At 57.1% G+C, this 26,130-nt stretch overlaps 9 protein-coding genes across 9 annotated transcripts; 4 read left to right on the forward strand and 5 right to left on the reverse strand.

Annotated features, from left to right (window-relative positions):
- Nucleotides 1–784: 784 nt before the first annotated feature.
- On the forward strand, nucleotides 785–9,193 carry CHGG_05147 (uncharacterized protein; the record flags this gene model as incomplete). The annotated part of the gene is made up of 12 exons (XM_001224360.1): nucleotides 785–964; nucleotides 1,031–1,117; nucleotides 1,284–1,636; nucleotides 1,693–2,218; nucleotides 2,298–3,027; nucleotides 3,085–5,028; nucleotides 5,181–5,868; nucleotides 6,040–6,053; nucleotides 6,123–7,427; nucleotides 7,487–7,899; nucleotides 7,957–8,283; nucleotides 8,348–9,193. 12 exons carry the CDS (start codon nucleotides 785–787, stop codon nucleotides 9,191–9,193), a joined length of 7,413 nt encoding a protein of 2,470 aa, XP_001224361.1.
- A 1,466-nt stretch (nucleotides 9,194–10,659) lies between these two features.
- On the reverse strand, nucleotides 10,660–12,204 carry CHGG_05148 (uncharacterized protein; the record flags this gene model as incomplete). Its single annotated transcript, XM_001224361.1, has 4 exons — nucleotides 10,660–10,781; nucleotides 10,939–11,069; nucleotides 11,157–12,031; nucleotides 12,094–12,204. The coding sequence occupies 4 exons, from the start codon at nucleotides 12,202–12,204 to the stop codon at nucleotides 10,660–10,662; spliced, it is 1,239 nt and encodes a 412-aa protein (XP_001224362.1).
- Nucleotides 12,205–12,865: 661 nt separating this feature from the next.
- CHGG_05149 (uncharacterized protein) lies at nucleotides 12,866–14,396 on the forward strand (the record flags this gene model as incomplete). The annotated part of the gene is made up of 5 exons (XM_001224362.1): nucleotides 12,866–13,255; nucleotides 13,346–13,364; nucleotides 13,499–14,103; nucleotides 14,174–14,185; nucleotides 14,349–14,396. The coding sequence occupies 5 exons, from the start codon at nucleotides 12,866–12,868 to the stop codon at nucleotides 14,394–14,396; spliced, it is 1,074 nt and encodes a 357-aa protein (XP_001224363.1).
- Nucleotides 14,397–16,279: 1,883 nt separating this feature from the next.
- CHGG_05150 (uncharacterized protein) lies at nucleotides 16,280–17,395 on the forward strand (the record flags this gene model as incomplete). The annotated part of the gene is made up of 3 exons (XM_001224363.1): nucleotides 16,280–16,681; nucleotides 16,746–16,830; nucleotides 16,890–17,395. 3 exons carry the CDS (start codon nucleotides 16,280–16,282, stop codon nucleotides 17,393–17,395), a joined length of 993 nt encoding a protein of 330 aa, XP_001224364.1.
- A 105-nt stretch (nucleotides 17,396–17,500) lies between these two features.
- Nucleotides 17,501–17,978, reverse strand: CHGG_05151 (uncharacterized protein; the record flags this gene model as incomplete). Its single annotated transcript, XM_001224364.1, has 2 exons — nucleotides 17,501–17,888; nucleotides 17,947–17,978. The coding sequence occupies 2 exons, from the start codon at nucleotides 17,976–17,978 to the stop codon at nucleotides 17,501–17,503; spliced, it is 420 nt and encodes a 139-aa protein (XP_001224365.1).
- A 949-nt stretch (nucleotides 17,979–18,927) lies between these two features.
- Nucleotides 18,928–20,955, reverse strand: CHGG_05152 (uncharacterized protein; the record flags this gene model as incomplete). The annotated part of the gene is made up of 6 exons (XM_001224365.1): nucleotides 18,928–18,951; nucleotides 19,017–19,505; nucleotides 19,614–20,120; nucleotides 20,208–20,323; nucleotides 20,584–20,706; nucleotides 20,847–20,955. The coding sequence occupies 6 exons, from the start codon at nucleotides 20,953–20,955 to the stop codon at nucleotides 18,928–18,930; spliced, it is 1,368 nt and encodes a 455-aa protein (XP_001224366.1).
- A 298-nt stretch (nucleotides 20,956–21,253) lies between these two features.
- On the forward strand, nucleotides 21,254–21,541 carry CHGG_05153 (uncharacterized protein; the record flags this gene model as incomplete). The annotated part of the gene is made up of 1 exon (XM_001224366.1): nucleotides 21,254–21,541. The coding sequence occupies one exon, from the start codon at nucleotides 21,254–21,256 to the stop codon at nucleotides 21,539–21,541; it is 288 nt and encodes a 95-aa protein (XP_001224367.1).
- A 1,460-nt stretch (nucleotides 21,542–23,001) lies between these two features.
- CHGG_05154 (uncharacterized protein) lies at nucleotides 23,002–23,361 on the reverse strand (the record flags this gene model as incomplete). The annotated part of the gene is made up of 1 exon (XM_001224367.1): nucleotides 23,002–23,361. The coding sequence occupies one exon, from the start codon at nucleotides 23,359–23,361 to the stop codon at nucleotides 23,002–23,004; it is 360 nt and encodes a 119-aa protein (XP_001224368.1).
- A 1,264-nt stretch (nucleotides 23,362–24,625) lies between these two features.
- Nucleotides 24,626–25,674, reverse strand: CHGG_05155 (uncharacterized protein; the record flags this gene model as incomplete). Its single annotated transcript, XM_001224368.1, has 3 exons — nucleotides 24,626–24,649; nucleotides 24,848–24,881; nucleotides 25,292–25,674. 3 exons carry the CDS (start codon nucleotides 25,672–25,674, stop codon nucleotides 24,626–24,628), a joined length of 441 nt encoding a protein of 146 aa, XP_001224369.1.
- Between the last annotated feature and the right edge of the window lie 456 nt (nucleotides 25,675–26,130).

Consider the following 26,130-nt stretch of genomic DNA (forward strand, 5'->3'; position numbering starts at 1 on the left):
ATGCAAGTTCGCAGATCTCGTAGAGATTGCTGTCTCAGCTCACTGGGTTGGTCGACGGTTGGTCGACTGGCATTTTCAACAAGGAAAGGAATAGCGCCCGGGTGCCTCCCCCGGCCTCCCCCCTGAACGGGCTCGGAGTTAAAGTGGGTCATCTTCCGGGAGTCCGGAGTTTCTCAGCGGAGTGGGCCGCCGTCTACCCCGGTGCCCCCCGGCAACATCGTACGTCCAAGACGCTTCGGAATGGACAATGACAGGCCTCTCTCGGAGGCTTCTCAGCAGTGAGCCCAACGTCGATGACGTGCGTTCCCCAGGTCTCGGGTACCCACTCTCCCTCAGGGTTCCCCGGTCTTACTCTCCGCGAACCTCCCCAGCTGAGTGGGTTCGTGAGCTGAGTCGGAGTTTATACGCACTCGATAAGGCGGTCGGAGTAACTTGACTAGCTCCTCAGACAGGCGATGCGCAATCACCAACAGCAGCACTGGCATGAGGCCGACCATCAATGCTGCTTCGGGAGCGAGAGGAGGGGAAACCTAGAGGGGAAAGTAACACGAAGTTGATGCCGAGCAACTCTGCCGCAGGTGTGCGACCTGGGCATCGCGATCTGTTCCCACTCGATGAGTGATCAAAGAGGTGGAGTGAGGATGGAACCCGTACATATAGCCTCCACCAAGCACACCTCCTCTCCCGGCAGTTGACTGTAACGCTCCCTATCTGAGGCTATCTCCTGTGAGGATTCTTAATTCTGTTTCAACAACACCCGGGCAGAATACGCATATTTGCAAAAATGGCAGCCAACACTCCTATCGCCATCATTGGCATGAGTTGTCGATTCGCGGGCGACGTCGATAACCCCGAGAAGCTTTGGAATCTCCTAGCCGAAGGGCGCAGTGCGTGGTCCGAAATCCCCAAGGACCGGTTCAATATCGACGGGTTCCATCACCCGAACTTTGAGAAACTGAATGGGGTGTGTACCGGACAACGGAGCTTCTCTAGATGGTTACCTGTGGAGTGCTAACGGGATATGGAATAGACAAATGTTGTTGGGGGCCACTTCCTCAAGGAGGACGTCGGCCTGTTTGATGCCAACTTCTTCAGTCTGTCTGCCGAGACAGCAGCAGTATGTCCCATTTTCTTTGCCCTGAATCTGGGCAGCCACGTAAAATTCCTCTCCTAACGTTAAGCAGGCATTAGATCCTCAGTTTCGGCTCCAATTAGAGTCAACATACGAAGCGCTAGAGAGCGGTATGATCCCCCCTTGGAACACTATGTTCCCGGCTTGTTAGCTGACACAAGCACAATCAGCCGGCATCTCATTACAAGATGTGGCAGGGTCAAACACATCAGTATACGCGGGGTCTTTCTTCCGGGACTACCATGAGAGTCTCGTCCGTGACCCTGATGCGTTGCCCCGATTCCTCCTCATGGGGACAGGCGCCGCCATGGCCTCGAACAGACTTTCCCACTTCTTTGACCTTCGTGGGCCTAGCATGTCGGTCGATACTGGCTGCTCCACAACGCTCACGGCGCTGCATCAGGGGTGCCAGAGCCTGAAGACAGGGGAGTCAAACATGTCCATTGTGGGCGGTGCCAACGTCATGTTCAACCCCGACATGTTTCTCGCCATGTCATCTATGACGTGAGTTGTCCCCGAACGCACGTGTTAGCGTAACCACGTTTGTTAACAGCCTCCAGATTAATCTCTAAAGACGGCAAGTCATATGCCTTTGACAGCCGCGCCAACGGGTACGGGCGCGGCGAGGGATCCGCGACGGTGGTCCTGAAGAGGTTGGACGACGCTCTCCGGGACGGTGACCCGATCCGCGCCATCATCCGAGATAGTGGCGTCAACCAGGATGGCAAGACAGAAACCATCACAACGCCGAGTGGCGAGGCACAAGAAGCCCTCGTCCGGGAATGCTACCGGCGAGCTGGCCTCGATCCGGCACAGACGACTTACTTTGAGGCGCACGGCACCGGCACACCGACCGGGGACCCCATCGAGGTGGCTGCCATTGCTTCTGTCTTCAAGGACACGAGAACGCACGGCGAGCCCCTCCGCATCGGCTCCGTCAAGACAAATATCGGCCACACCGAAACGGCGAGCGGCGTTGCGGCTATCATCAAGGTGGCACTGGCGTTGGAAAAGGGGCAAATTCCACCCAGCATCAACTTTGAGAAGCCCAACGCGAAGCTGCATCTGGATGAGTGGAACCTCAAGGTACGTGTTTTTGCACCCCCTCGTCGCTGAACACTCCCACAATAGGGAATATTCCAGATAACCCGCTGACCATTGCCAGGTTCCCACGTCTCTCGAGTCCTGGCCCGAGCCGGAGGGTATTAGGCGAGCATCCATCAACAACTTTGGTTATGGTGGTTCCAACGCCCATGTCATCATGGAGAGCCTCGACTCTTTTGTCGCCGCTTCTGCCAGCGCCGTCCCGGTTTCTGCACCGACAAACGGCAACGGCAATGGCGTGACAAACGGGTACAGGAACGGCGCGAATGGTCACACCAATGGCATAAATGGCACCAACGGGCACACAAACGGTACGAACGGCCACCACCACGGCCATTCCCGCAAAGACAGCGGTATCAGCATGGCGGAGGAGGAGGAGGACCCGGGCCGCTCCCGCATCTTCCTCCTTAGCGGGAAGGACGAGAGGGCGACTCAAGCGATGGCTGATAACCTGAAGAAACACCTCTTATCGGTCAGCCCCGCCGACGAGGAGGCTTTCCTTGACAACCTGGCCTACACGCTCGGCCACCGCCGTTCCCAGTTCCCCTGGATGTCGACGTTTGCCGCCAGCAGCATCGCAGGCTTGGTCAAGACGCTCGATTCGGGAAGGAACAAGCCTGTAAAGAGGGAAGCCTCCTCAACTCCCAGGCTCGGGCTCGTATACACCGGCCAGGGCGCCCAGTGGTGGGCCATGGGAAGGGAGCTCGTCGATGTTTACCCCGTCTTCAAGGCTGCTTTGTTGGACTGTGACGCGCATCTCAAGAAGCTGGGGGCGCGGTGGAACATGATCGGTACGTTTGCGGAAATGGCCCCTTTTGTTACCAGTAACTAACGAAGTCGTCTTGCAGAGGAACTCAACCGCGACCAGGAGACATCGCGGGTCAACCAGCTCGACTACAGCACACCAGTCTGCGTTGCCGTGCAGATTGCCCTGACACAACTCCTGCGCGCCTGGGGGATCAACCCCACTGCGGTAACAAGCCACTCGAGCGGCGAGATTGCCGCTGCCTTTGCCGCCGGCGCTCTCGACTTAGCCTCGGCCATGACGATCGCCTTTGCCCGCGGAGGCCTGGCCTCGGAAGGAAGCCGCCAGTTCGCCCGGAAGGGCGGCATGGTGGCGGTCGGTCTGGGCGCGAAGGACAGCGAGAAGTATCTCCCGCGGATTACGGACGGGAAGGTGGTGCTGGCGTGCGAGAACAGCCCCAGCAGCATCACCGTGTCTGGTGACGTGTGCGGTCTCGACCAGCTCGAGGCGCTCCTGAAGCAGGACAACATCTTTGCGAGGCGCCTCAAGGTCGATGCCGCCTGGCACTCTCACCACATGGAGGCCGTAGCGGATGCCTACTACGCCTCGATGGAGAACAAGGTCCGCCCTGCGCAGAAGCGTCTGGATTTGATCTTCTCGTCGCCGGCTACCGGCGCTCGGCTGGATAATGTGGACGAGATTGGCAGCCCTGGACATTGGGTGAGAAGTCTGACGGGGCCTGTCCGCTTTGTGGAGGCCTACCGCAGCATGTGCTTTGAGACGCCTGGTGGTGAGCCGGCTGTTGATATGGTTATTGAAGTTGGCCCGCATGCTGCCCTCTCCGGGCCCATCCAGGATATCATGGGAATGCCCGAGTTCACGGACGTCGACATCCCTTACGCAAGCTGCTTGATCAGGAAGCAGAACGCCGTGGACACGATGCAGGCTCTGGTCAGCAACCTCATGCAGAAGAGCTACCCGCTCAACCTTGCCGCTGTCAACTTTCCCTACGGGAAGCACGGCCTCAAGGTTCTGCACGACTTGCCTCGCTACCCCTGGAACCACCAGACCCGGCACTGGAACGAGCCCCGGGCGAACAAGGCACTCCGGGCTCGGGCAGAGAAACCCCATGACCTACTGGGCTCCCTGGTGCTTGGTACCAACCTCAGTGCGCCGTCATGGAGGCACTTTGTCCGCATCAACGATGTCCCTTGGATCCGAGATCACGTTGTCCAGAACACCATCATCTACCCGGCCGCGGGTTACTTGTCGATGGCAATTGAGGGCGCATCCTATCTTGCTTCCCGACAATTTCCGGACAGGAAGCTTCTCGGGTACCAACTGCGGGACGTTGACATTCTCAACGCCCTAGTTGTCCCCGAGACAAGCGAGGGTATAGAGTTGCAGCTCTCGCTCCGTCCATGCGGTGACAGGGCGCTTGATACCAAGGACTACTCCGAATTCCAAGTCCAGTCTGTCACCTCAGACAACAAGTGGACTGACCACTGCAAGGGCCTCATCATGGTCGAGTACGGCCCCGCAGGCGGCGAGCAAGATGCACGCAAGCCACGATGGAATGTCACCCCAGCGGCAGATGACTCTGCGTACCGAGTCCGCATCAGCCCCCGCGACATCTACGCCAGCCTGAAGTCCGGGGGCATCTCCCACGGCCCCATCTTCCAAAACCTCAAGACCATCCGCGCCCGGGGCAAGCAGTCCGTCACATCCTTCACCGTCGTCGACTCGGCAGCCACCATGCCCAAGCAACACCAGCACGAGCACATCGTCCACCCAACAACACTCGACTCGGTGTTCCAAGCTGCCTACACCGCCCTCCCCGGCGCAGGCAACACAGTCGGCACGCCCAAGGTCCCCCGCTCGATCCGCCAGCTCTGGATATCCCACAACATCACCTCACAAGCCGGGCACGCCTTCAAAGCCTACACCGACCTCACCCACGCCGACGCCCAAACCATGACCACCTCCATAACCGTCACCCCAACCCCAACCACCACCCCCAAACCCAACCCCCCAAACCACTCCCCCCGTCCTCACCCTAACCGACCTCCTCTACCACTCCATCGGCCCCACCCCTCCCCCCCTTTCCCCAAACCACCACACCCACCAAAAATTCACCACCGCCCTCTGGGCACCCGACACCCGCTTCCTCCCGCCGTCCTACCTGCGCCAGCACCTCAGGCAGCGAGCTGGCCCCGCACGAGGCCGCGCAGCTGGTCGACCTGCGCCGCGCCTGCCTGCTGTACATGCAGGACGCGGTGGCGGGGCTGACGGCAGCGGACGTGGCGCGGCTGGAGGGGTATCAAAGGAAGTTTTATTTGTGGATGCGGTTGCAGGTGGAGGTGGCGAGGGCGGGGGGGTTGGGGAAGGGGTGTGAGAGTTGGGTAGTGGGGGAGGGGGTGAAGGAGAGGGTGAGGGTGTTGGAGAGGGTGAGGGAGGGGTCGGCGAATGGCGAGATGGTTTGTCGGTTGGGGGAGAGGATCGTGGGGATTCTGAGGGGGGAGTGTACGGCCTTGGAGTTGATGCTGGAGGGGGGCTTGTTGTCGAGGTATTATTTGGAGGGGCTGAAGTGGGCCAGGGCGAATGCGAAACTCGGGGAGCTGGTGGCGATGCATGCGCATCGGAATCCGAGGGCGAGGGTGTTGGAGATTGGAGGGGGGACTGGAGGGGCGACGACACAGATTCTGGGGGCATTGGGGAGGAATGGGAGGGGGAGAGAGGCGCTTGGGAGCTATGATTTTACCGACGTGTCGTCAGGCTTTTTTGAGAAGGCGAGGGAGAAGTTTGGCGGCGAGTGGGAAGGGGTGATGCGGTATAAGAAGTTGGATATTGAGATGGATCCCGTGGCGCAGGGGTTCGAGGAGGAAGGGTATGATGTCGTGGTGGCCCGCCAGGTACTGCACGCTCCGCAGTCTAAGGAGAGAACCATGCACACCGTTCGGCATAGAGCGGCTCAACGCGGAGTGGTGAAGTATCTTTCAATGAAGAGAGTCCAAGAGACAAGATGGGATAATCAATTCGACTTATGAGTTTCATTCAGAGTGGGAGGAAGAAGTAAGTCTCCCTCCATCTTTCCCCATGGCATATGGCATGCCCCTACGAAGTTGCTAACATCCTGTGTAGGCGAGGAAGAGGACCGCAAGTTTAGCCCGTCCCTGACTGTCCCCATGTGGGACCGTGTGCTGCACAAGACTGGGTTCCGGGGCGTCGAAGCCGAAGTTCGGGACTGTGACGACGACGAGCTGTACTCTTTCAGCGTCGTATCATCAACCGCCGTCACCAGCGCGCCAAAGTTCGATTTTGACATCGCTCTCGTCACGGCCGGCCCATCGGCGCCAGACTCCTGGATCGACCAGCTCCGGCTCTCCATCGGCCTCCTGACCTGGACGGTCCCGAGTGTGCACACCCTCGAGGACGCACCGGCCGATAACAATAAAGTCTGCATCTTTGTCGACGACACGGAGAACCCCATCCTCGCCAACGCAAACCCCCTGCAATTTGAGGGGCTCAAAACTCTCTGCACGAGATCCAAGGGCTTGCTCTGGCTGACGCAGGGCGGTGCCGACGCCTGCACCAACCCCCTCGCCAGCCTCGCCTCCGGCTTCCTCCGGTCTCTCCGGCAAGAATACTCCGGAAAACGCCTCGGCACCCTCGACATGGACCCCTCCCAGCCCATGTGGACGCCCGAGGCAGTCAAGTCCATCACCGAAGTCTTCAAGGGCTTCTTCGACGAGTCCACAGGCACCGACTCCCCCAGCGACTACGAGTTCGCCGAGCGCGACGGCATCATCCACATCCCCCGCTACCTCAAAGACACGGACCGCAACAACGCCGTCTTCGGCCCGGCCCCGGAGGCGCCCACCCCGCGGCTCGAGCCCTTCCTGCAAGCGGACCGCCCCCTCCGCCTAACCATCGGCACGACCGGCCTCCTGGACACGCTGGCATTCGACGACGACCCGACCGCCGCCGAGCCCCTCCCGGACGACTTCGTCGAGGTGGAGCCGCGCGCCTTCGGCGTCAACTTCCGCGACGTCATGGTCGCCATGGGCCAGCTCAAGTCCAAGGTCATGGGCTACGACTGCGCCGGCGTGGTCAAGCGCGTGAGCCCGGGTGCGGCGGCCATGGGCTACCGGCCGGGGGATCGTGTGTCGGTGTTGTTGCGGGGGCACTATGGCAGTAAGACGAGGGTGCACTGGAGCAGTGTGGTGCATATCCCCAACGAGATGACCTTTGAGACGGCCGCGTCCCTGCCGACCCAGTACGTGACGGCGTATTTGTCGCTGTATGATATGGCGCGGCTGCAGCCCGGTGAGTCGGCCGTTGATGTGGGCTCGGCTACGGGGGGGGGGGGCCAGGCTGCGGTCATGCTGGCGCAGCGGGTTGGTGCGGAAGGTGTTTGTGACGGTCGGCACCGAGGGAGAAGCGCCGGTTTGTGATGGAGCACTATGGCATCGCCGAGGACCACATCTTCTCTAGCCGCGACACAGCCTTTGCTCAGGGTATTATGGATGTTACAGAGGGCAAGGGTGTGGATGTGGTGCTTAACTCGCTGGCAGGCAGTCTCTTGCAAGAGAGCTTCAACTGCCTGGCACCGTTTGGCCGCTTTGTGGAGCTGGGCAAGCGGGACTTTGAGCTCAACAACAGCCTCGCTATGGAGGCTTTTACCAGGGCAGTCTCCTTCTCTAGTGTTGACGTGATCACACTAGGCGAGCGCAAGCCGATGCAGGCGAACCGGATCCTGAAGCATGTCGTCAAGCTGGTGGCGGCCAAGGAGATCGACGCGGTCCATCCTGTCACGGTCTACCCTATCTCCGAGGTTGAGAAGGCGTTCCGGTTGATGCAGGCCGGCAAGCACATGGGGAAGATTGTGTTGGCTGTTACCCCTGAAACGTTGGTTCCGGTATGTGCTATCGGTCACACGCTAACGAGGACTGGCTCTTTACTAACTTTGTTTCAGGTGATCCCCCGAACGGCTACCACCAGGCTCCGGCCCGACGCATCCTACATGGTCGTCGGTGGCTTTGGTGGCATTGGAAGGTCCATCTGCCACTGGCTCGCTGAGCACGGCGCACGGCACTTGGTTGTTGTGTCGAGAAGCGCCAACACCGGAGGCAAGATCAACAGCCTTCGGGAGGAACTCGAAGCTACAGGGCACAATGTGGAGGTCACGGCCATCGGCTGCGACATTTCAAAGATGGGCGAGTTGAAGCGGGCGCTTGATGAGCATGCCAGGGCCAGGAGACCGCCCATCAAGGGAATCATCCACGGCGGAATGGAACTCAGGGTAAGTTGCGACGGCCCATAAATCAAACAAAAAAGCCACATGCTAACCACGACGACACCCACAGGACTCGGTCTTAGAACACATGACCCTCGACAACCACAACGCGGCGCTAGCCCCAAAGGTGCAGGGCAGCTGGAACCTGCACCACTACTTCGCCGAGCAGGACGACCTCGACTTCTACATCATGTTGTCCTCCCTCATCGGCGTGGTCGGGTTCGCCAGCCAGGCCAACTACTCAGCAGGCGGCGCCTTCCAAGACGCCCTCGCCCGGCACCGGGTTGAGCAAGGCCTCACCGGCGTGTCCATCGACCTCGGCATCGTCAAGTCGGTCGGCTACCTGGCCGACGACGAGCAGGGCAAGACCATCACGGCCCTCGAGCGCCATGGCTTCACAGCCCTCAGCGAGGACGACGTGCTCGCAGCCATCGGCTCGGCCATCGCCACGCCCTACGCCGGGTCCCTCGCCCTCGGGCTCAACACCGGCCCCACCAAGTCCGAAGACTCCCCCCTGCAGCGCGACCTCCGCTTCGCCAGCCTCGCCTACCAACAACCGGCAGCCTCCCAAAACGGAGGCAACCCCAACCCCCAAACAGGATCGACGCCCCCCAACAGCACCGACCTCCCCACCCTGCTGGCCGCCTCCACCACCCTCCCCGACGCAGCCGCGCACGTGGCGGGGGCGCTGGCGCGCAAGCTGACTGACATCTTCATGCTGGCGGACGGCGACGTGGTGGCGGACAAGTCGCTGGCCGCGTACGGCGTCGACTCGCTGGTGGCGGTCGAGCTGCGCAACATGCTGGCGCTCAAGGCCGGCGCCGACCTGTCCATCTTTGACATCATGCAGAGCGCGAGTTTGGGGGGGTTGGCGGGCACGGTGGCGGTGAGGAGTCGCTTTGTGGAGTGCTCCTAGGGTACCTGGGTAACGAAAACGTGTGTGGTATGGATGGATGGCGTGGTATGGTATGGCGTGCGTGGGTCGTGTGTGTTGATCAGGGGGGGGACATTATCGCTACAAAGTACGGAATGTACATAGACTAGTTGGCGTCGGCGGGTTTGGTGGACGGTGGGGGCTGGAAGGGATTTCGCGGGCCTAGCGTTGCATTGTCTGACCTGTTGGTTGTTTCTTCAGCATGTGTTGTCAGTGGGTTGGGGTTGGTTTGGCTTCTTTTCATTGGGTACCGTCAGGGGGGAAGTCTGCGGCGTTCGGGCGTTCGGGATGCGGGAGGGGCAGAGAGACTCCGCTGTCTGCGGTTGGGGTGGCTTGGTCTTTGCATAGCTGCGAGTTAGCCAGGTCTCTGTAACTAGTTCGAATAGTCTGAAGGGCCTCGAGGGTCGATAAGCAATAGTTGGGCCTGTTCGTGCATGCTGCAGTGGAGGTCCTGAGTGATGAGCCCGCAGCCCAACTGCCCTGGATGGTGTTGATCGGCAGCGGGTCCCCGATCGTGGATCGTCAGTCGGGGCTGCTTTGTTGTTGAGCCATCACGGGCCAGTCAAAAAGAGGTCAGGGAGGAGCCGACGGGGGGAAGCGAGACAGGGGTTAAGATCGTCAGTCCGTTGGGCTGTCTCTGTCTGTTCATCATGGTCCTTGCAGAGCAAACTCGCTGACCACCCCTCTCCGTGTGCAGCTTTAATGTAACCTGAGTCAGGGTGAGAACAAGCCCTCGGAAACGAAGGATTTTCTGATCCAGGATAGCCCGGGTTGTCGCGAGGGACCTTAGCTGTCCAGGGGTGTATGCGATTCCTCTTCCGTTTTGTATCACTGTCCGTTCCCCGTCCGCGCCCGGCTGTGATACTACCAGCTCAGTCACACACAGTTGCACAGCTTATGTTATTTCCCGAGTGCTACTGTCTAGAAGTGGCATCTCACAGAATCACTTCGCTACCGCGCTCTCGGGCGCTCGGGTTCAACGGTACACAACAAATCGTAGGACAGAAACTCGCTTGCAGTATTCCAATCGGCTGAGTGGTGGGCGTTTTGGTGCTACAAGTGGTTGAAACTCGGAAGCGAGGGTCTTGTGCGTCGTGCTAGTTGTGGCTTCATGTTGTGAGCACGGCTGAGTCTGACCACCATGTTAAACAAGAGGGCCAAGCGAATGGACTTATTTCAGCAGCAACGGCAATGCTTGGATTGGTTGCCCATGTCGGAGCCCAAACGTGAGAACCGAACCAAGTCTTGGTTTTTACGCAACCCATGGCGAGCCCTCGGGAAGAATGGCCAGGGGGTATTGTGACTGCAATATTGAACACTCGGTCTTTCTTGTAATCATCCCGTGTAAGCAATATTCTACTTCAACGGCACGGAATAACACACGTGGTTGAAATTGAACTTTGAAGATTATTTGGATACCTAGTCTCCCAGGACTTGTGGTCAGTTGTTTAACGCTGTATGATGCTCAGAACGAGAACTACCCGCTCTGTACGTTTATAGTTCGTGAGTGACCGTAGCCTACTGACATCTTTCAGATCGTCCTGGCGTTTAAACGTGTTCTTGAGGATTCCTGTAAGTCGATTTCTAGCGGATGTAACTCCTGATGCTCGCGTTGTGCCTCTCTCGATTGTGCTGTATCCGTGATGCGGTTGACCATACGTCAGCTCCGACTGTCCGGTACCGCTTCCCCCCTTTTCCACTGAATGCAGCAACATGGATAAACTTACCGCAGTACGTCTCCAGAATCTGCAAGAAGGGAAGCCCCAGAAGTAGTAGAGGGACCAACTGGCCAAAGCCTTCCACATCATTCTCCTTTCCAATATCCGAGTAGTCTTTCCACCCTTCATGCATGCTGTTCCTGTCGTCAAAGGTCCAATACACGCCTAGGACGAACCATAAAAACCCATCCACGGCGACCTCCATGGTTTCTGACGATACGACATACCAGACCCAGGCAAACACCTTTCGCTGCGAATTCAGCCTCCGATCTCTGTCTGTTCCGGGAAGGCCTTGGTAATCAACGATCCGATGTCTCGCCTTGTCAATCCACCACGCTCCCACTGCTGGCCATAGGGCCAGACATCTCTGCGGATAAATCAGAAGCACCAGCACAAAGTCTACCACCATCCATGCAAGAGGGCTTCCTCCCTTCTCTTTCCCTTTTGCACAGGCAGCAGGGCAGTCGTAGTTGTGATCCCACCCCTTGGCCCCAGAGACATACGAACAGTATAACAGCAATGCCGCCAAGGTGAGCATAGCGACAATTCGTGCGATGATATCCCCTCCCCAGCTGAATGCGGACCTGGTCTTCCCTGACATTGACAACCCCATCTGCGACGTCAGCCGCAACCAACGGCGCCTTTTCTTCATACTCCCAATATGCTCCGTGCGAATGGCTAGCAGGGCAAGCAGATGCACGTTGCTGCTGAACCACGCGAGGTTGGTCACCATGCTGAAATGGTACACGGTGATGCTGCCACGTTGCAGTTTGATGACGGCGGCGGTGAGCATGGCGATGCCCGTGACCAGTTGCATGTCGGCGAGTGACATGACAAAGGAGAAGAGCGTGCGCCGGATCCTGCCGATGCGGGTATCTATCCACCGCGACCGGAGGACGAAGCGAACAGATGGGGCGCAGATGTGTTGGCGCATCCAGCGGTCGACCAGGTTGAAACTCTCATCTGGGGCGGGTGGGCTGCGCCCTCGCCCGTCGGCCGGGTCGAAACTCCCGTCCGGGACAAGACCAGAGCGGATCAGCGCGAGGTAGAGGCAGGTGCCGATGATCGCTAGACACGACGAGGCGATAAAGGAACTGATGACCTGCGGCGTATTTATTAGTTTACGCCCGTTGAGAAGAGCGGAGTGAGCTAGTGGCACCATACCCCTATTCCGGCGATATCTGGGTCTGCCATGAGTGTATCGCCCGGACACCAAACCACGGCGTTGGAATCTGAGTTGCATCCGTTCAATGATTCTGCTTTAACAGCAGACATTGTAAAACAACAACCGTCTGTTTACACGTGCACTCGTCTGATGTATACTGTATAGCAAGGTGGAGTGTATACGGTGCTCTTCAGAGTTTCTTCTTCTTCCGCTGAATGTTATGACGCAAGGGTGTTGATGTCAGCGGCTCAATGAGCAGCTTCGGCAGCCTCCCAAACCCTATGGCGACCCAAGGATGTCTCCTGCGGGGCGTGGAACGCCAGTAGGATGGCGCTGTCAAATGATAAATCCGAGGCACCCCATGTTCGCTGCAGGAGGCCGATCACGCCTTGAAAGTAACTTCACCATTCATCTGGACATCCACCACCGACCCATCCCCGATAAAAATAAAACGAGGTCGTTTCTTTATGCGCTTGTATGGGGAAGGACTCTCTACTCTCTTAGTAACTTATGCCATGGTTTCATGCGTGCAGTTTCCCCGTCCCCTACCCAGCAAGGACTTAGGCAACCATTTCAGCTGTTGACCAATCATGGCACCGGTGAGCCCTTCCTTCGAGGTTGAATATATTTACTCAGCAAGCGGGACATGGTCTTGCACTCCTTCATCCTGTGGGCACGTTCTTCTCTTTTCCTCCGACTTCTCTCTCCGCAAGTTCTTTTGCCCCTTTTGTGGATCAACCATTTAGAGGACAAACCTATCCAAGGTTCAAGATGGCTACCAAATCACGATCAAGAAGCCCTGATGTATGGGACCAGTTCTACAGGCCGGGGTGGTTCCGGCTGGTGAATTACCTGGCACGGCACTTAGGAGGCCCACAAGAGACCTTCCAATCAATAGTCGCAGCCATGTTCAGGGCATACCTGCTTTCCAACGACGAGGGTGCCCCCGCTGCATATGCGCTACGTTTCGACGACCTGTTGTTTCGTGATGTTTACGTAGCAAAAGACCGGCGTGAACGAAGACATCCGCCTGAGCCCCTCCAGGTATTTTACGAGACAGTGTTTCCCGTGACCAGGGAAATGGACTACGATGATCCGAAGCAAGTGAAGGTCATCCAACTACTCTTGGAGTTGCGGAAGCTGCCTACACATGCGAACAAAGTAATGGTGGCAAGTTCACCCTCGACCATGGATACCTAGAGACGGTACCTTTCTATACTATGTATATTGACGGTTTCTTACATTTAATAGGCATCGGAATGGATCGACAGTGAGACTTGGGTTCGCGACCCGCTTCTACCGTATGTACTCGACATGTTCCAACCGAATTTGTCCCGTTGGTTACCACCTTCTCCTCTCTTCGATCCAATGACCTGTGGGCGCTAACTAATTGTGTCAACCCAGATTTTACGGCCGAAGAAGCCAAAGCCCTGAAATCTCAGGAAGATATCAAAGTTTTTGAGAGCGACGCTGCTGCTTATATCAGCTTTGAGACCTTCTGGGCTCGTTGCACGGCCGCCGGACTGGACGCCGAAGACCGTTATAGGGCTCCTTTTGATTGGCAAGGGTCCTTCATCTCATCAACCCTACAGCCGAATGAAGAGCTTCTGGACTACGAAATCACGGCTATTCTTCAATTGATCCTGATTGCCGGACACGTCATCCACGCTGAGTGCGTGGCGAAGCAACTCTCGCCGCTGAACCACCCCCTATGCGGCTCGCGCTGGGGCGGTTGGGCAAACGGCAACGGCCCCGCCGTTTGGAAGTGGTGGGGGGACAGACTCACAGAGATTTTGGCTGCCCTTGAAGCAGGTCAAGACCCGGGCTTCACACTCTTGGAGAGGAACAGGGAGGCGTTGACAAGGATGGTGGTGGAAGCCAGGGACAAGGTGGTGGCGCTTGAGCCTGGTTTATTTACTACATCGGGCCCGGAACCGGGGACGGATCCAGCCTGGCTGCCGAAAAAACGAACCTACCTCAAGCATAGGGGTGACCATTACGGCTTCAAGGTATGTGCAGAAGACACAAGATTGCAAAGCAACAACCGCCCTTCTACACCTACACTCGTCCGGCGTACAGTATATTAAGGTGGTACGTATGGAGTGCTCTCCAAAGTTTGTTCAGTATTACACAAGGAGAGGTTAATGTCAGCGACTCAACAAGCACCCTCCCAAAACTCTGGATGCCACAAGCATGCCTGTGGCGGACGTCGAACACGGATAGCATAACGCTGTTACTCCCATGTCCACTACAGGAGGCTACTCACCACCAGCGCATCCCAACATCGTCATCACATTCCTGACGGTATGTAGTTCGAATCACCCGGGAAGACAGACCATTAAAACGTGAATCATTGGTCAAAATATTTGATGAATCGACTGCATGCATCCATCATTGGTATTCGCCGCCCCCCACCCCCTTTAACTGCAGCCGGCCGGTCATTCACTCTTAAGATCCGACATAATTAATACAGGTAGTCTACAACACGCCGTTTCTTCAGTCCGGGCCTCGTTGGGGCCATGTGGTCCGCCCCGTTTGCTGCTGGTCGTCGTAACGGGCTACCTCACCGCGCCCCTTTCCGTCCAAGGGCTCCAGATGGGCGCGCTTATACCCACGAGTGTCACCCTTTGGGTGGTACATAACCCCAACAAGTTGCTGGTCTTTGTTAACGACCGCACGAATTGGCCCGGGGTCGTTGGGTGGTGTTTCCCAGCGTTGTCTATATTGCCTTCTATCGTTGGGGTGTAATACGGCATTGACAGTCTTGAGGGCAGCCGGATCTTCGGCAAAATCAAACTCGGACGTGAATGCTGGTTTTTCGGGCACCAGTGTCTTCACGGGGTACTCGTATGCCTCCGTGCTTCTGTGACCAGCTGTATCTTGTTGCTGGCGGATCTCCCAATCACTGAAGTTATGTGTTCGGTTATTGGGCGGCCCTTCGGTATTCCGGTACCGCTTGGGAAATTTCCCCCGGAGGGACTGGTCTGGCGGTGCAGGACTTTTGGCCACGATGTTCTCTACCCTCTTTACCGGGAGATTCCCTCTTGGTGAAACATATTGCTACATGTAGGTAAAAGATGGCGTGCCAATGTCAGTGATGGTGTGTGGGGCATGATTTGCAGGCGAAATCTTACAAATGAGGTTTTGGGGTTGGCTGAGTTCACTCTGCCGTCTGGTTGCTTGGGTTTTGAGACTTGAACAGGGGCAGGGCGTGTGGGCGGCTGGGCATGCCCTGCTCGGCTGGGGGCCACAGGCCGGGTACTGAGCTCCGAGAGTGTATCGCTTTCCTCGCCAGACTTTTTTGACGGTCTTGGTCCCGTTGAATGTCCATGGTACGGCTTCGTCGGTTCCTCCTTAGAGCTACCGCACCCCATAATAAAAAGGGGTAAGAGGGGGTCGATGCTGAGGTTGTAAGGGGCGATATAATTTGATGTGTAGCCGCGCTGGACTCGAAATTGACCGGCACTTCTAGGTTGTTTCCTCGAGATTCAACAGGCAATACCCACAAGCCTACTCTCGACTACTTATCATGACCCAGAACATTGCCCTTACGGATGCAGGGCTTTCCTTTTGGGGGCAGCGTCATCCCCAGTCAATCGTTTCCCAGGCCAACAGAGTATCCCAGGGCCCTTGGGCAATTGGGCCTGAAGGTTTCAAGGAGCTGGCCGCGGTCTGCCAGAGGCCAACAATGACCTCTATCTAGAGTCGCATTGGGGGCTGGGTGGGGGGGGGGGTTTGTTTTGATGAACATCCCCCAGTAATAGCGCCCCTTGTTGTCGGCACTTCCTCCGCTTCTCGTAGAAAATATTTCCTCATGAGATGGAGGCCCGCCTGTAAAGGCTTGTTTGAGTTGTTTGAGATGTGAAGTTTAAGCCAACACCTGCGCGGCGCAGAACATCCCAGTGTAACCTGGAAATGGCCATGCGTGGTTCCAGCTGCGGTTCCATCTTCCCCGCCCCTGAGGTGCTTAACCGCCAACATCTTTCCAACGGCCTAACCAATCAGTGGTGCTTGTGCTCCCGCTTGGAGGGTTAACAGACAGGGGACAACCAACAGCGGAAGCAGTTTGCACGCTCCCATCCCGCGGGCCATTCGCCTCTCCTCCCCTCTCAAACTTCTCTCACCACCTTTTGTCGCTTCAGCCCAATCTAATCACCCCTATTTTCGACTCATCCAAGGTTCAAGATGGCTACGAATGAACCATCGGAACACTTCAGTGTGTTCGATCAGTTGAGGCCGGGGTGGTTGCCGTTGCTCAATGACCTGGTACTGGTCAGAGGGAATCCAGAGGAGGACTTGGAATCAATGATCGCAACCCTCTACAAGGAATACCTGCTTTCCGATGACGACGGTGCCCCTGCCGCATTTGCGCGACGTTTCGATGACCTCTATGGGGAAATCTACGAGCCAAAGTTCAACGGATTCAACGGCAAAAAGAGAGGGTGGACCGGCTACCTCGCCGTGTTCTATGAAACGGTGTTTTCAGTAGCCGTAGCCATGGACTACGATGAACCGAAGCAGGTCAAAGTCATTCAGCTGCTCTCGGAGTTGCGGAAGCTACCCACGCATGCCGTCAAGATATTTGTGGTAGGTTGTTCGTTCATTGGCACTGATAGACGCAGCTTTCTGACATTTATCTTACCTTGAAAAGCAAGGCGAATTCGCATGGATCGACAGCGAGATATGGACCCGTGATCCGCTTTTCCCGTGGGCGCTTCACGAGCATGACCCTGGATGTAAGAGGTCCACCCTCCCGTTCATGTTTTCCAGCCGCTGACTATCCCAACCCCCACAGCTATGACGGTCAAAGATGCCGAAACCTTGAACTCTCAGAAAGATATCGACGAGTTCGAGGACCATTTCGCCGCCTATCTCAGTTACCAAACGTTCTCGGCTCGCTGTACGGCCGCCGGACTTGACAAAGGAGACCTGTTTCGTTTCGAGTCGCCAGGGTCCTACATTTCGGCCCTGCTACAATCAGATGGAGAGCTTTTGGACTGCGAGATCGTGGTCATTGCTCAGTGGATACTGATTGCCGGAGACGAAATCCATGCCGAGTGTGTGAGGAAACAGCTACCGCGGCCGGCCCGCAGAACCGCTTGGGACGGTTGGTATGACGGTAATGGCCCTGTCATCTGGAAGCAGTGGGGGGATAAACTCGCCGAGTTTGCCGCTGGTCTTGAAGGAGGCGGAAATCCGGGCTTCAGGCTTTTTGAAAATCACAGGGACCTGTTGACAGGCATGCTGGTGAAGGCCAGGGACAAGATCATTGCGTTGGAACCGGGTTTATTTCTCAAGTAAGGTACCTAGGTAAGAGGCGCGATTGATAACGGTTTTTAACTTCTCATTTGTATCCACTCACATCTCCTATTACTTATCTTGGAAATCTCCTTCAAGCCCCTAGACTCAAGCCCACTCCCAACCAGGATCGATCTCCGTAATCGCCGCGTACCCCTTCTCCCCCTTAATCTTCTCCGTATCAATGACCAACACCACAATCGCCTTCATCGACTCGGTCATGCTGGCATTATCCGAGACCGTATGATGACAGCCCGGCAGCTCGAGGAACTTCTCACCCGGCTTGTACACCTGGGGCGGGTTCCCGTTCATGCCGCTCAGGAACTCGCCCTCGAGCACGTAGGCGACGGCCTGGGCGCCGTTGTGCGTGTGCGGCGGGCTCCAGCCGCCCGGCTTGTAGTTGAGCTCGAGCGCGACGAGGGACTTGCCGGGGGCATTCTTGAGCTCGTAGTCGTACAGGATCTTGATGTCCTCGCGCGGACGACCGGCGTACTTGCTACATAAGAAAGTTAACGTCAACTTGTCTTTTGCTCAAAGAAGGGGGGCTGGGTTACATCTTAGCGGCCTCGATGTCGGGGGTTGCCATCTTGGAATTGAGTGTGGTGTTTGGCGAGTTTAGTTGGATGAGGGTGTTGTGAACTTGTGGATGAGATGATTGTTGCAACAGCAGTGCAGCACGGAATGGAGGCAAACTTATATACTCGATTCCCCAATCCCGTCATCACCATATCACAAGCCATAACGCATAACATAACCCCGAATTATTCAACGGATTTCGAAGCCGCGTCACTGTATCGCCATTTCAGCAGATTGCTGAGTCAGTCAGAGACCTCGAAACGAGTGAAAACGAACCCTAGTTGAGACTGGTGTTGCCTTGATGCTGCAAAGGCAAGCAAACTTGGTGGAGATTTGCGGGGCGCGGTGAATAATGTTACGCAACAAACTCTCATTCCCAAAGCGGCATCCGAAGCATCCATCACTGGACATGTCACATTCCCCAACAAAACCAACATCCACATTCAACCAAGTCTTGGCTCAGTTCTCTTTGAGCTCGTCTTCCTTCCTTCCCCAATATTATAACTCTGACCGTCCCATCGAGTTTGAATAAGATATATTTGGCTTCAACGGTGACTGTTGTTTGGTTTATTATGCCAAGGAAATATACTGACGTTCCTCTTGCGCCGGGTATGAAAACAAAGAAACAGACATCGAGTAGTTAACTAAGTTAAACAAATTAAGAAATAAAATAGATCTAACCTGGGTATATTGCATGTGGTTCAAAACACTTAAAGCCCTCCGACAAAAACAAACTCCTGTGACTCTAATACGGCCACATGCTCCTTCGCGAGATGGTTGAAGCTCTGTACCTTTCTCAAGGCATCCAGGCAAATCTGGAACTCGCCGTCAAGCGATGACTCACTTTCGGTCTCCAAGCCGTGGCTATGGAATTGATAGTGCCCGTCTAGCCGTCGCTTGCGGTCGGATGCCAGCTGCGATGCACCGAGGTAGACGGCTAACGGCAGGAATATGTGGGCCTAACCTCGTGGGCTCTGCATTAGCTTCACGCGTGTAACACAGATGGGAGCCGTGTTTATGTCAGCTCTCGAGGTCGGGCGTGTCTCACCTTGAAATACCCAATGTGTTCATGTGCCTTGGCCATTCGAGCAATTTCCCGCGCTGCCTGTGTCGCGCGACCTTGACAGTCCGCAACCGTCGGACGACAATGACTGTCTATCCCGGACGCCTCTGCAATCTGGCACATGAAGATGGTCGTTGCGTGCGCCATCATAAAGGCGAAGAAAACCATTGGATCGGCCATGGCCGAGGCGACTGGCGAATTCATCGTGAGCGACTCGAGTGTCCGCCCCAGCATCCCGTCCAGCCATTCGTGCCGGAGCCAAAAGTCGAGCGATGCGGTCCCAAACGCCCTTTCCACTCCAGAGGCTTGGCCATGAGAGAGTGCGCGGCCACAAATGCTGATGACCATCACGGACCCGGCGAACGGTGAGATGAAGTTGTGATCGCCAGAGGCGAGGGCTTCTGGTAAGAAACAACCTGGGATGGGGTGGCCGCTCTGGAATGCTAGCTCTGGCGACGGTAGTCGAGTACAAATCTGTCATGGCGTTGTTTAATGAGTGGGTGGGTTCCAGTAAAAGATGAGGATCATCGTATCTCGGGTGGGAGGACATGGTGTAGCCAATGGTTGGGAGGGACGACGTACCACTTCTTCCGTCAGCGTCAGAGGACAACGACTCCTCATACATATGAGCCGATCCAGAGAGTAGGCCATCCAGAACGTCCTTCTTCTCTCTTCCCTGACCACCGGATCCTCCTCTTCGACCGAGTTTCCAGGGCCGTCGACCTCGTGCAAGCGCGCCAATTGCACCAACCGAAACGCCCGGCCGGCGCTAATCAGAGCTCGGCGGTAGCTTGCGCGCGCCAACTCGTAAAAGGATACCAGAAGCCAGGCTTGTACCTGCTCGATCCGCACCGGCTGCAGATCGTCATCAGCTAGGTCGAGCGCCTCGAGCATCTGCCGCGTCTCGTTGTAGAGGAGCTCTCGTGAGCTTTCAAACTGGGACGACAGCGCCATAGCGAGCGTCCACATGGCGTACTGAAGACAGAGCATGGAGGTAGGACCCTCGATACAGGGGTTCTGCCGGACCCTGGCAAAGTATCGCGACTGGTTGAAGATGGGAACATTGGGATGTACTCGGTCAAAATACAGCTGGTCACTTTGTGGTAGAGGGCCGTTAGCGACTAGTACTGACGCGCAAGCGAAGAAAGGGAAACCAGAGAGGGATGAATAACGTACAGGTCTGCGCGCATCAAGTCGTCCACGAATGTGGTCCTCGGTGGTGACGGCGGCGTGGGTGGAAATTTGAAGGTCGAAAAGCTCAGAGGGGCAGATGTGGGGGTCATCGGAGGTACCTGGACGTGAATTTCGCCGTCCCAGAGCGGCGAGCTTTGCTGACATGGCGAGACAAGCGTGGGAGATCCCTCTTCCGAGGCCGAGGCAGTGGTAGCTCGAGTCTCGGATGCTGTCGCTAGAGCAGAGTCGTCGCCCGTGATAATGGACAAAGCGGCGGCGCCGTGGTCGACGCTCAGCCGGCGTTCTAAGGCCACTGCGTGGGTTTAGTTGCCTTACGCAAAGGAACTCGCGGGTGCGTCGTATCGGGTCCGCGACTTACCGATCCGGCTTCGCAGAGCTTTGAGATCGCCCTTCTTGGGTCCCCTCGCGAGGCGGTTGTTGTTGATTTCGCACACGATACCGGCATCGGCACATGTCCCGCACTGCGGTCGCTGCCTATCGCCTGGAGATGGCGGAGTTCGAGTCAGCATCGGCACCTTTGGTGATCAGACCACCCACACTCCGCCATGGCGCGATCGATCCTCTTCTTCATGGCAGTGGAGGGCAGTGGCTCAGAGTCATTGACCCATCATGAAATCTTACATCGCAGTTTCCTTTTCCGACACTCTTCACAGGCCGACCCTGGCAGTTGCCGTGGCTGTCCAGTCGCGCCTACCCCGTGACTGCTGCCTGTGCGCCTATGAGCCGCCATGGGGAAATGACGATGGGCTGAAGTGACTTTGGGTGCGGGAGGGACGGACCGGGTCTGGATTGCGTGAGCCTTGCAGGGTTTGGCGGTCTATAAATCAGACATGAGAGGGATCGCTCCCTCCTACCAGTCTGAGCACGAAGTACACACTCTCAGGTGAGAAGATTCTCCCTGCCTGCCTGCAAGGTTCAAATTGCGAGATGGGAACACAGTGGGAGCACGTCAAACTTCTTCAACCGGACACTGCCGCTGTTTTCTTACCTCATCCAGGTACCTTGCCCGCCGGCTGCCAACAGCCAGCATGCCCCGGCTGGCTGGCCCTCTTCAACCTGGCAGGGCTCCGGGGTGGGAGGCCAGGCATCCCGCCCGTGCCCCCCCTCGGCCTTGTACAGACACTACACTCCTTACTTGTCCCCACGCCAACATCTTGCATCGCTCGCAGCTCGCACCTCGCACCTCGCACCTCGCAGCGGAGGTCTGGGCCAGGATCCCCGGCTGCGGCCTGTCACCGATCCTCAAGGACCCCCGGCCCATCGGACCCATCCCGTCTCCCCCCGTTGATCGACTCGGGCTCCACATTGCGCCGTAGCTCGGCGGGGGGCTTGTGGGACGGTTGAGATGCCGGTTTTTGTGTGTTCGACAGCAGGTGGAAGAATGCGACGCTGACGAACTCAACTTTCCCAGCTTTCCCAATAAACGTTATGCGGCACGGCGGCGGGTGGCCTACTAGCGTAGAGGAACATTACACCACACACGACCTCTGCATCTCTCCCGCCACCTGGGCATGTAGGCACCTGTGGCTCTATTTTTATTTTATTTTATTTTTTTTGCCTTTTTTTTTCTGGGTTCGTCACAACGTTTTTTTTTCTCGACTGGCCCTTGTGGATGCTGCATGTTTGTCTGACCATCGCTGCTGTCGGATTAGAAGGAAGTCGCTGGCCGGCCCCATGCTCTTGTCTCTTTGCGGGTGATCGGCAGCCGGGATCCTTGCTAGGCGTACCCCCGAATCCCTGTTGTCCCAAAGCGGGAGCTCGATTGCGCACTCAATTGCTGTCCCCAGCAAGAGCCCTCCCGCAATCGGATATCCTTTCCTCGACAGGTTCCCCCATTCAGCTCGTAGGTCCCGTCGCACAAATCTCTGCCGCAGAGCATTTCCAGAACAGGCACGGACAGGCACGAACCACACCCCCCCAGCTCCCTCCCCAGCTCCCTCCCCAGTCACTGCATCGATAACCGCACCCGCTCGTCTGGTTCGTCTGGTTGTATCCGCCACAAAAACGCTTGGGCGGGCCACGCAGGCAACGGTACGCCCAACCATTGGTTGTCCTCGACCGCACTCGACTTAACACAAAAATGCCCTAGTTCGACGCCGGCCAACCAACCCGGACTTGACTCCGTCCCAAATCGTCCGTTTCGTCTCCGCGTAATCCGTATGTACTCTCGTACCCTAAACCTCTCCCGCTGTCCGTCACAATCATGTTTGCCGATCAGCCTCGGCGCTTCACCGCTTTGGACGGGATGCTCACGCGGCAAACTCTCCGCCCATCACTTCTCAGTTTTCACCCGCACCTCGCTGGCTAGTTACCACGACGCCTCGATCTCTTCGATCCGCACCTTAAGCTTAATTGGGTACTCGGTGCTGAAACCCGGATGGATCGGACTCGTGGGAGACAAGGCGACTCTCGGGAGGTCGTCGTATGTCTAACCGAGGCAGGTGAATGTGAATGGGGCACACGCCACGCACCGGGGCCACCCACGCTCTCTCTCTCCGTGCATTGCGCATGAGGCGTTGTTGGCCGACTCATGCGTCTGGCTGCAGAATTCTGGCTGGCTGCAGAATTCTGCGTCGATCTCCGTTGCCTAACTCTTCTCTCCATGCACACCCGTCTCTGCATTGCGTCTTAAAAACGCGTCCCAAAGCCAGTCGCGTACCTCGTCCTGACTCATTGACCTCTCCCGCACTCTCCCCTTGGGGCATGGTTGATCAACATCCCACTCCTTCACCTCGAACGTCCCACGGCACAACTTGTCCTTGGCGTTTGCGCCATCCTATCCTCCGATCGGCCAGCTCAGCCGCCCGCCTCGGGAGTCCAGGTTCGCCAGCGCTGACACCCCGGTCGAGCCGACGCCACTCCCTTCCGAGTCATCGGGTATTTGCTCCGACGGAGACTGCGATGTTGACATGCAGACGATCAGTTGCAGGGATGTGCACAGTGGGATCTGGGCCCATCTTGTGGTCGGAGACGAACTCGCGTCCTCTTGTACTGGCTCCCCCGCGGCGCAGTCCTTCAACAGGCGTTTCAAGAAGGCTGAGACAATGACCCTCGAACAAACCTCGCGGCAATTTGTATGGGCGCCGGGGACGGTCACACTTTTTCGCTTCGTGATGCTAGCATGATGGAAAGCCATCCGAAAATTGCCGGCTTCCGGCCCGGAATTTTGTCGTCTAGTCCCCCCCCCTCTCCTACCTTGCAGCAGCACAGTGTCTATGAGGCTACGTAAAAGGTCGGCTCAGCTTTACTCTGGCCCGACCAAGTCCTCCAATATTAGATGAATCGGGCCGGCTTCAATAGTCTTGCCGCCGCTGCCAGCTGATGACGACAAACCTTTCCCCTTCCCCGTAAGCCTCCCTCCAGCTGGGCAAGGAATCGAGCTGTCTCGGGGCCCAAATCTATCAATATCACACGCCCTAGCACGGGACAAAGCGTCACAAAATACCGACCCAAGTCCCTGGTTCCGGGTCACACTCTGGTCGCAATTGTGTGGAACCGCCGGCCTGGGACGGGATGTTCAGATCGGCGACCACTGTGCAACGTGAGGCATCCCCGTGCTTGGGTTGAGCAGACTGAGAGGTCAACAGAGGTGAACCCCGCCGGAGCTTCGAGCAATCTGCCGACGTTACAATCGGACAGCACCTGGAAAGTGTCAATGGCAGCCCGTGCCCCGTGTTATGTGTTTGCGGGAGTAGTGGCATCCACGTTATCGGCCGAACCGGGGACAGCATACAATGGCTAGTCAGTGCCAGCACTAAGAAGTCGCTAGCCCCGCTTTGTCTAGACATTCAACAACACTGCCTCACTGCGGTTCAAACGCAGAAGGCCCCCATCATATGAGATGCCTAAACATAGTGCTGGCCTGCGCTAATTACCATTTATTTTTGGATGGCTTCCACAGGAGAGCTCAGGAACTCCCATACTCCGAGTTCAGGGGTCCTCCATCACCTTGGCCGTGGGGCAAGGCAAGACTAATTGCGTTACACGGCCCGTTGCCGACAACGATTCACGAGGCTCCAGGCCCGACATGCGGCCAACCATGTGCTCTATGACAGCCAAGGGGGCGTTTCCGTGGGACGATCGTAAGACAGCAGGGCGAAGATCCCAGATAGTGCAGGGCCAACCGGGGCTTCATGGCTAGGATGCTCGAGAGACGCACTGAGCCGTGTCTCACTGTGCACATGAATTCATCGTCGCATCTCGCATCTTCCATAAGCGAGCGAACATTCATAGCCTTCGACCAGGAAGGTCTGGGTTTGTCCGGACATGCCAACATTCTACACAGTATCACTGTCTATCTAAGGTAGGGATGATTCCCTTGCGCACGGGCGACCAATGTGGCAGCGAGAGGATTATGTGGCGCACAGTCTCCTTGAAACCGCCATCGAGTTACTGGGAGGTTAGGTGCCGAGGATGTTCGGTAACTTTATGTTTGCCTTTAGTGCTATGGCTATGGCAAGCAGAAGACCTTTCATGCATGTCACTTGGAAGTTTCTACAGGCATTGGACAGAGTTGTGTACGTAAATGCAATGAATTGATACCCTGGGCCCTGTTTTAGAATGCCCGAAGAGTTTCGAATCAAACACGCAGACATAGATAGTATGAGCCGTGGTGTGCTCACCCCCAGCTCGAACACCCAATCCACCCCCTTCCACCTACCCAACCTAGATCCCTAGTAAGTGAAAGAATGAACGAAATGAAGAAAACTAAAAGAAGATACAGAGAAATATGTGGCAACGAATGGATACTGCCCTCTTCCCGGGGCTCCTCCAATGCAATCCTCCTCCTCAGTGCAAACATGCATGCACCCTTCCAGCCCACCATGTCCTCACCCCCGCTTCTCCCTTCCCCCTTCCCCTTCTCTCAACCAACAAACCTACCAAACCCTCACGCAAACCCCGCCCTCATATTATCATACTTACTATCCGGATACGACAAACAATTCTGCGACGCATCCAACCCCCCCAACGCGCCAAAACTCGCCGCAATCAAGCTCCCCTCCCCCACCCGATCCGCCGACGCCTCCCAGAACATACTCCCGCCCATGCCCTTCCCCTTCACATACCCCACCTTCCTCTGCACCATCTCCACCGTATCAAAGCTAATCAGCTCCTGCGCCGCCGCATCATAGCTGTAACTCGCCCCGGCCGCCTCATCATACCGCACCTCGGCCCCCGGCTTCGGCAGCGCCTTGTAATCCCACACGCCCTTCTCCCACGTCCCCTGCCCCACGCCCGTGTACGGCTTTCCCAGCCCGGCCGTGCCCGTGAACCCACGCCCGTAGATGGGCATGCCCAGGACGATTTGGGAGGCGGGCACGCCGGCCGCGATGTAGTCGGCCACGGCGGCGTCGGTGGAGAAGGGCGTGGTGGTGTTGGGGGTGAGCGGGTGGAGATTGGCTTGGTGGGCCGAGGTGGTGGACCAGGAGCCGGCGTAGTCGTAGGCCATGAGGTTGAAGAAGTCGATGGTGTGCGCGATTTGGGAGAGGGGGAGGTGCGCGTAGTTGGTGGGGCCGGCGGGGGAGGCGATGGTGAGCAGGAAGTGGTAGCCGGGGGCGTGCTGGGCGGCGTAGGCGTCGAGGGCGGAGCGGACCGTTTGGAGGAGGAGGACGAAGTTGGCGGCTTCGGTGGGGTTGGCCGGGTATTCCCAGTCGATGTCGAGGCCGTCGAAGCCGAGGTCGGCGAGGATGCGCACCGCAGAGGAGGCGAAGACAGGGCGCGCCCTTCGGCGGTGCTGGCCGCGGCGGGGAAGGTGGGCGAGTAGTGTTCAGCCGCCGATCGAAGAGGAGGGTTTTGAGCTGGGCGCTCGGAATTTCTTGAGGAGGAAGAGCTGCTTGGCGCATCCGATTACGTTGCTGCCGAAGGTAATACAGTGTTGATGTTGCGGTCCGTGAGGCGGTGGTGG

The sequence above is a fragment of the Chaetomium globosum genome, genomic scaffold, assembly GCF_000143365.1.
Source record: "Chaetomium globosum CBS 148.51 scaffold_4 genomic scaffold, whole genome shotgun sequence".
Taxonomy (NCBI): domain Eukaryota; kingdom Fungi; phylum Ascomycota; class Sordariomycetes; order Sordariales; family Chaetomiaceae; genus Chaetomium; species Chaetomium globosum.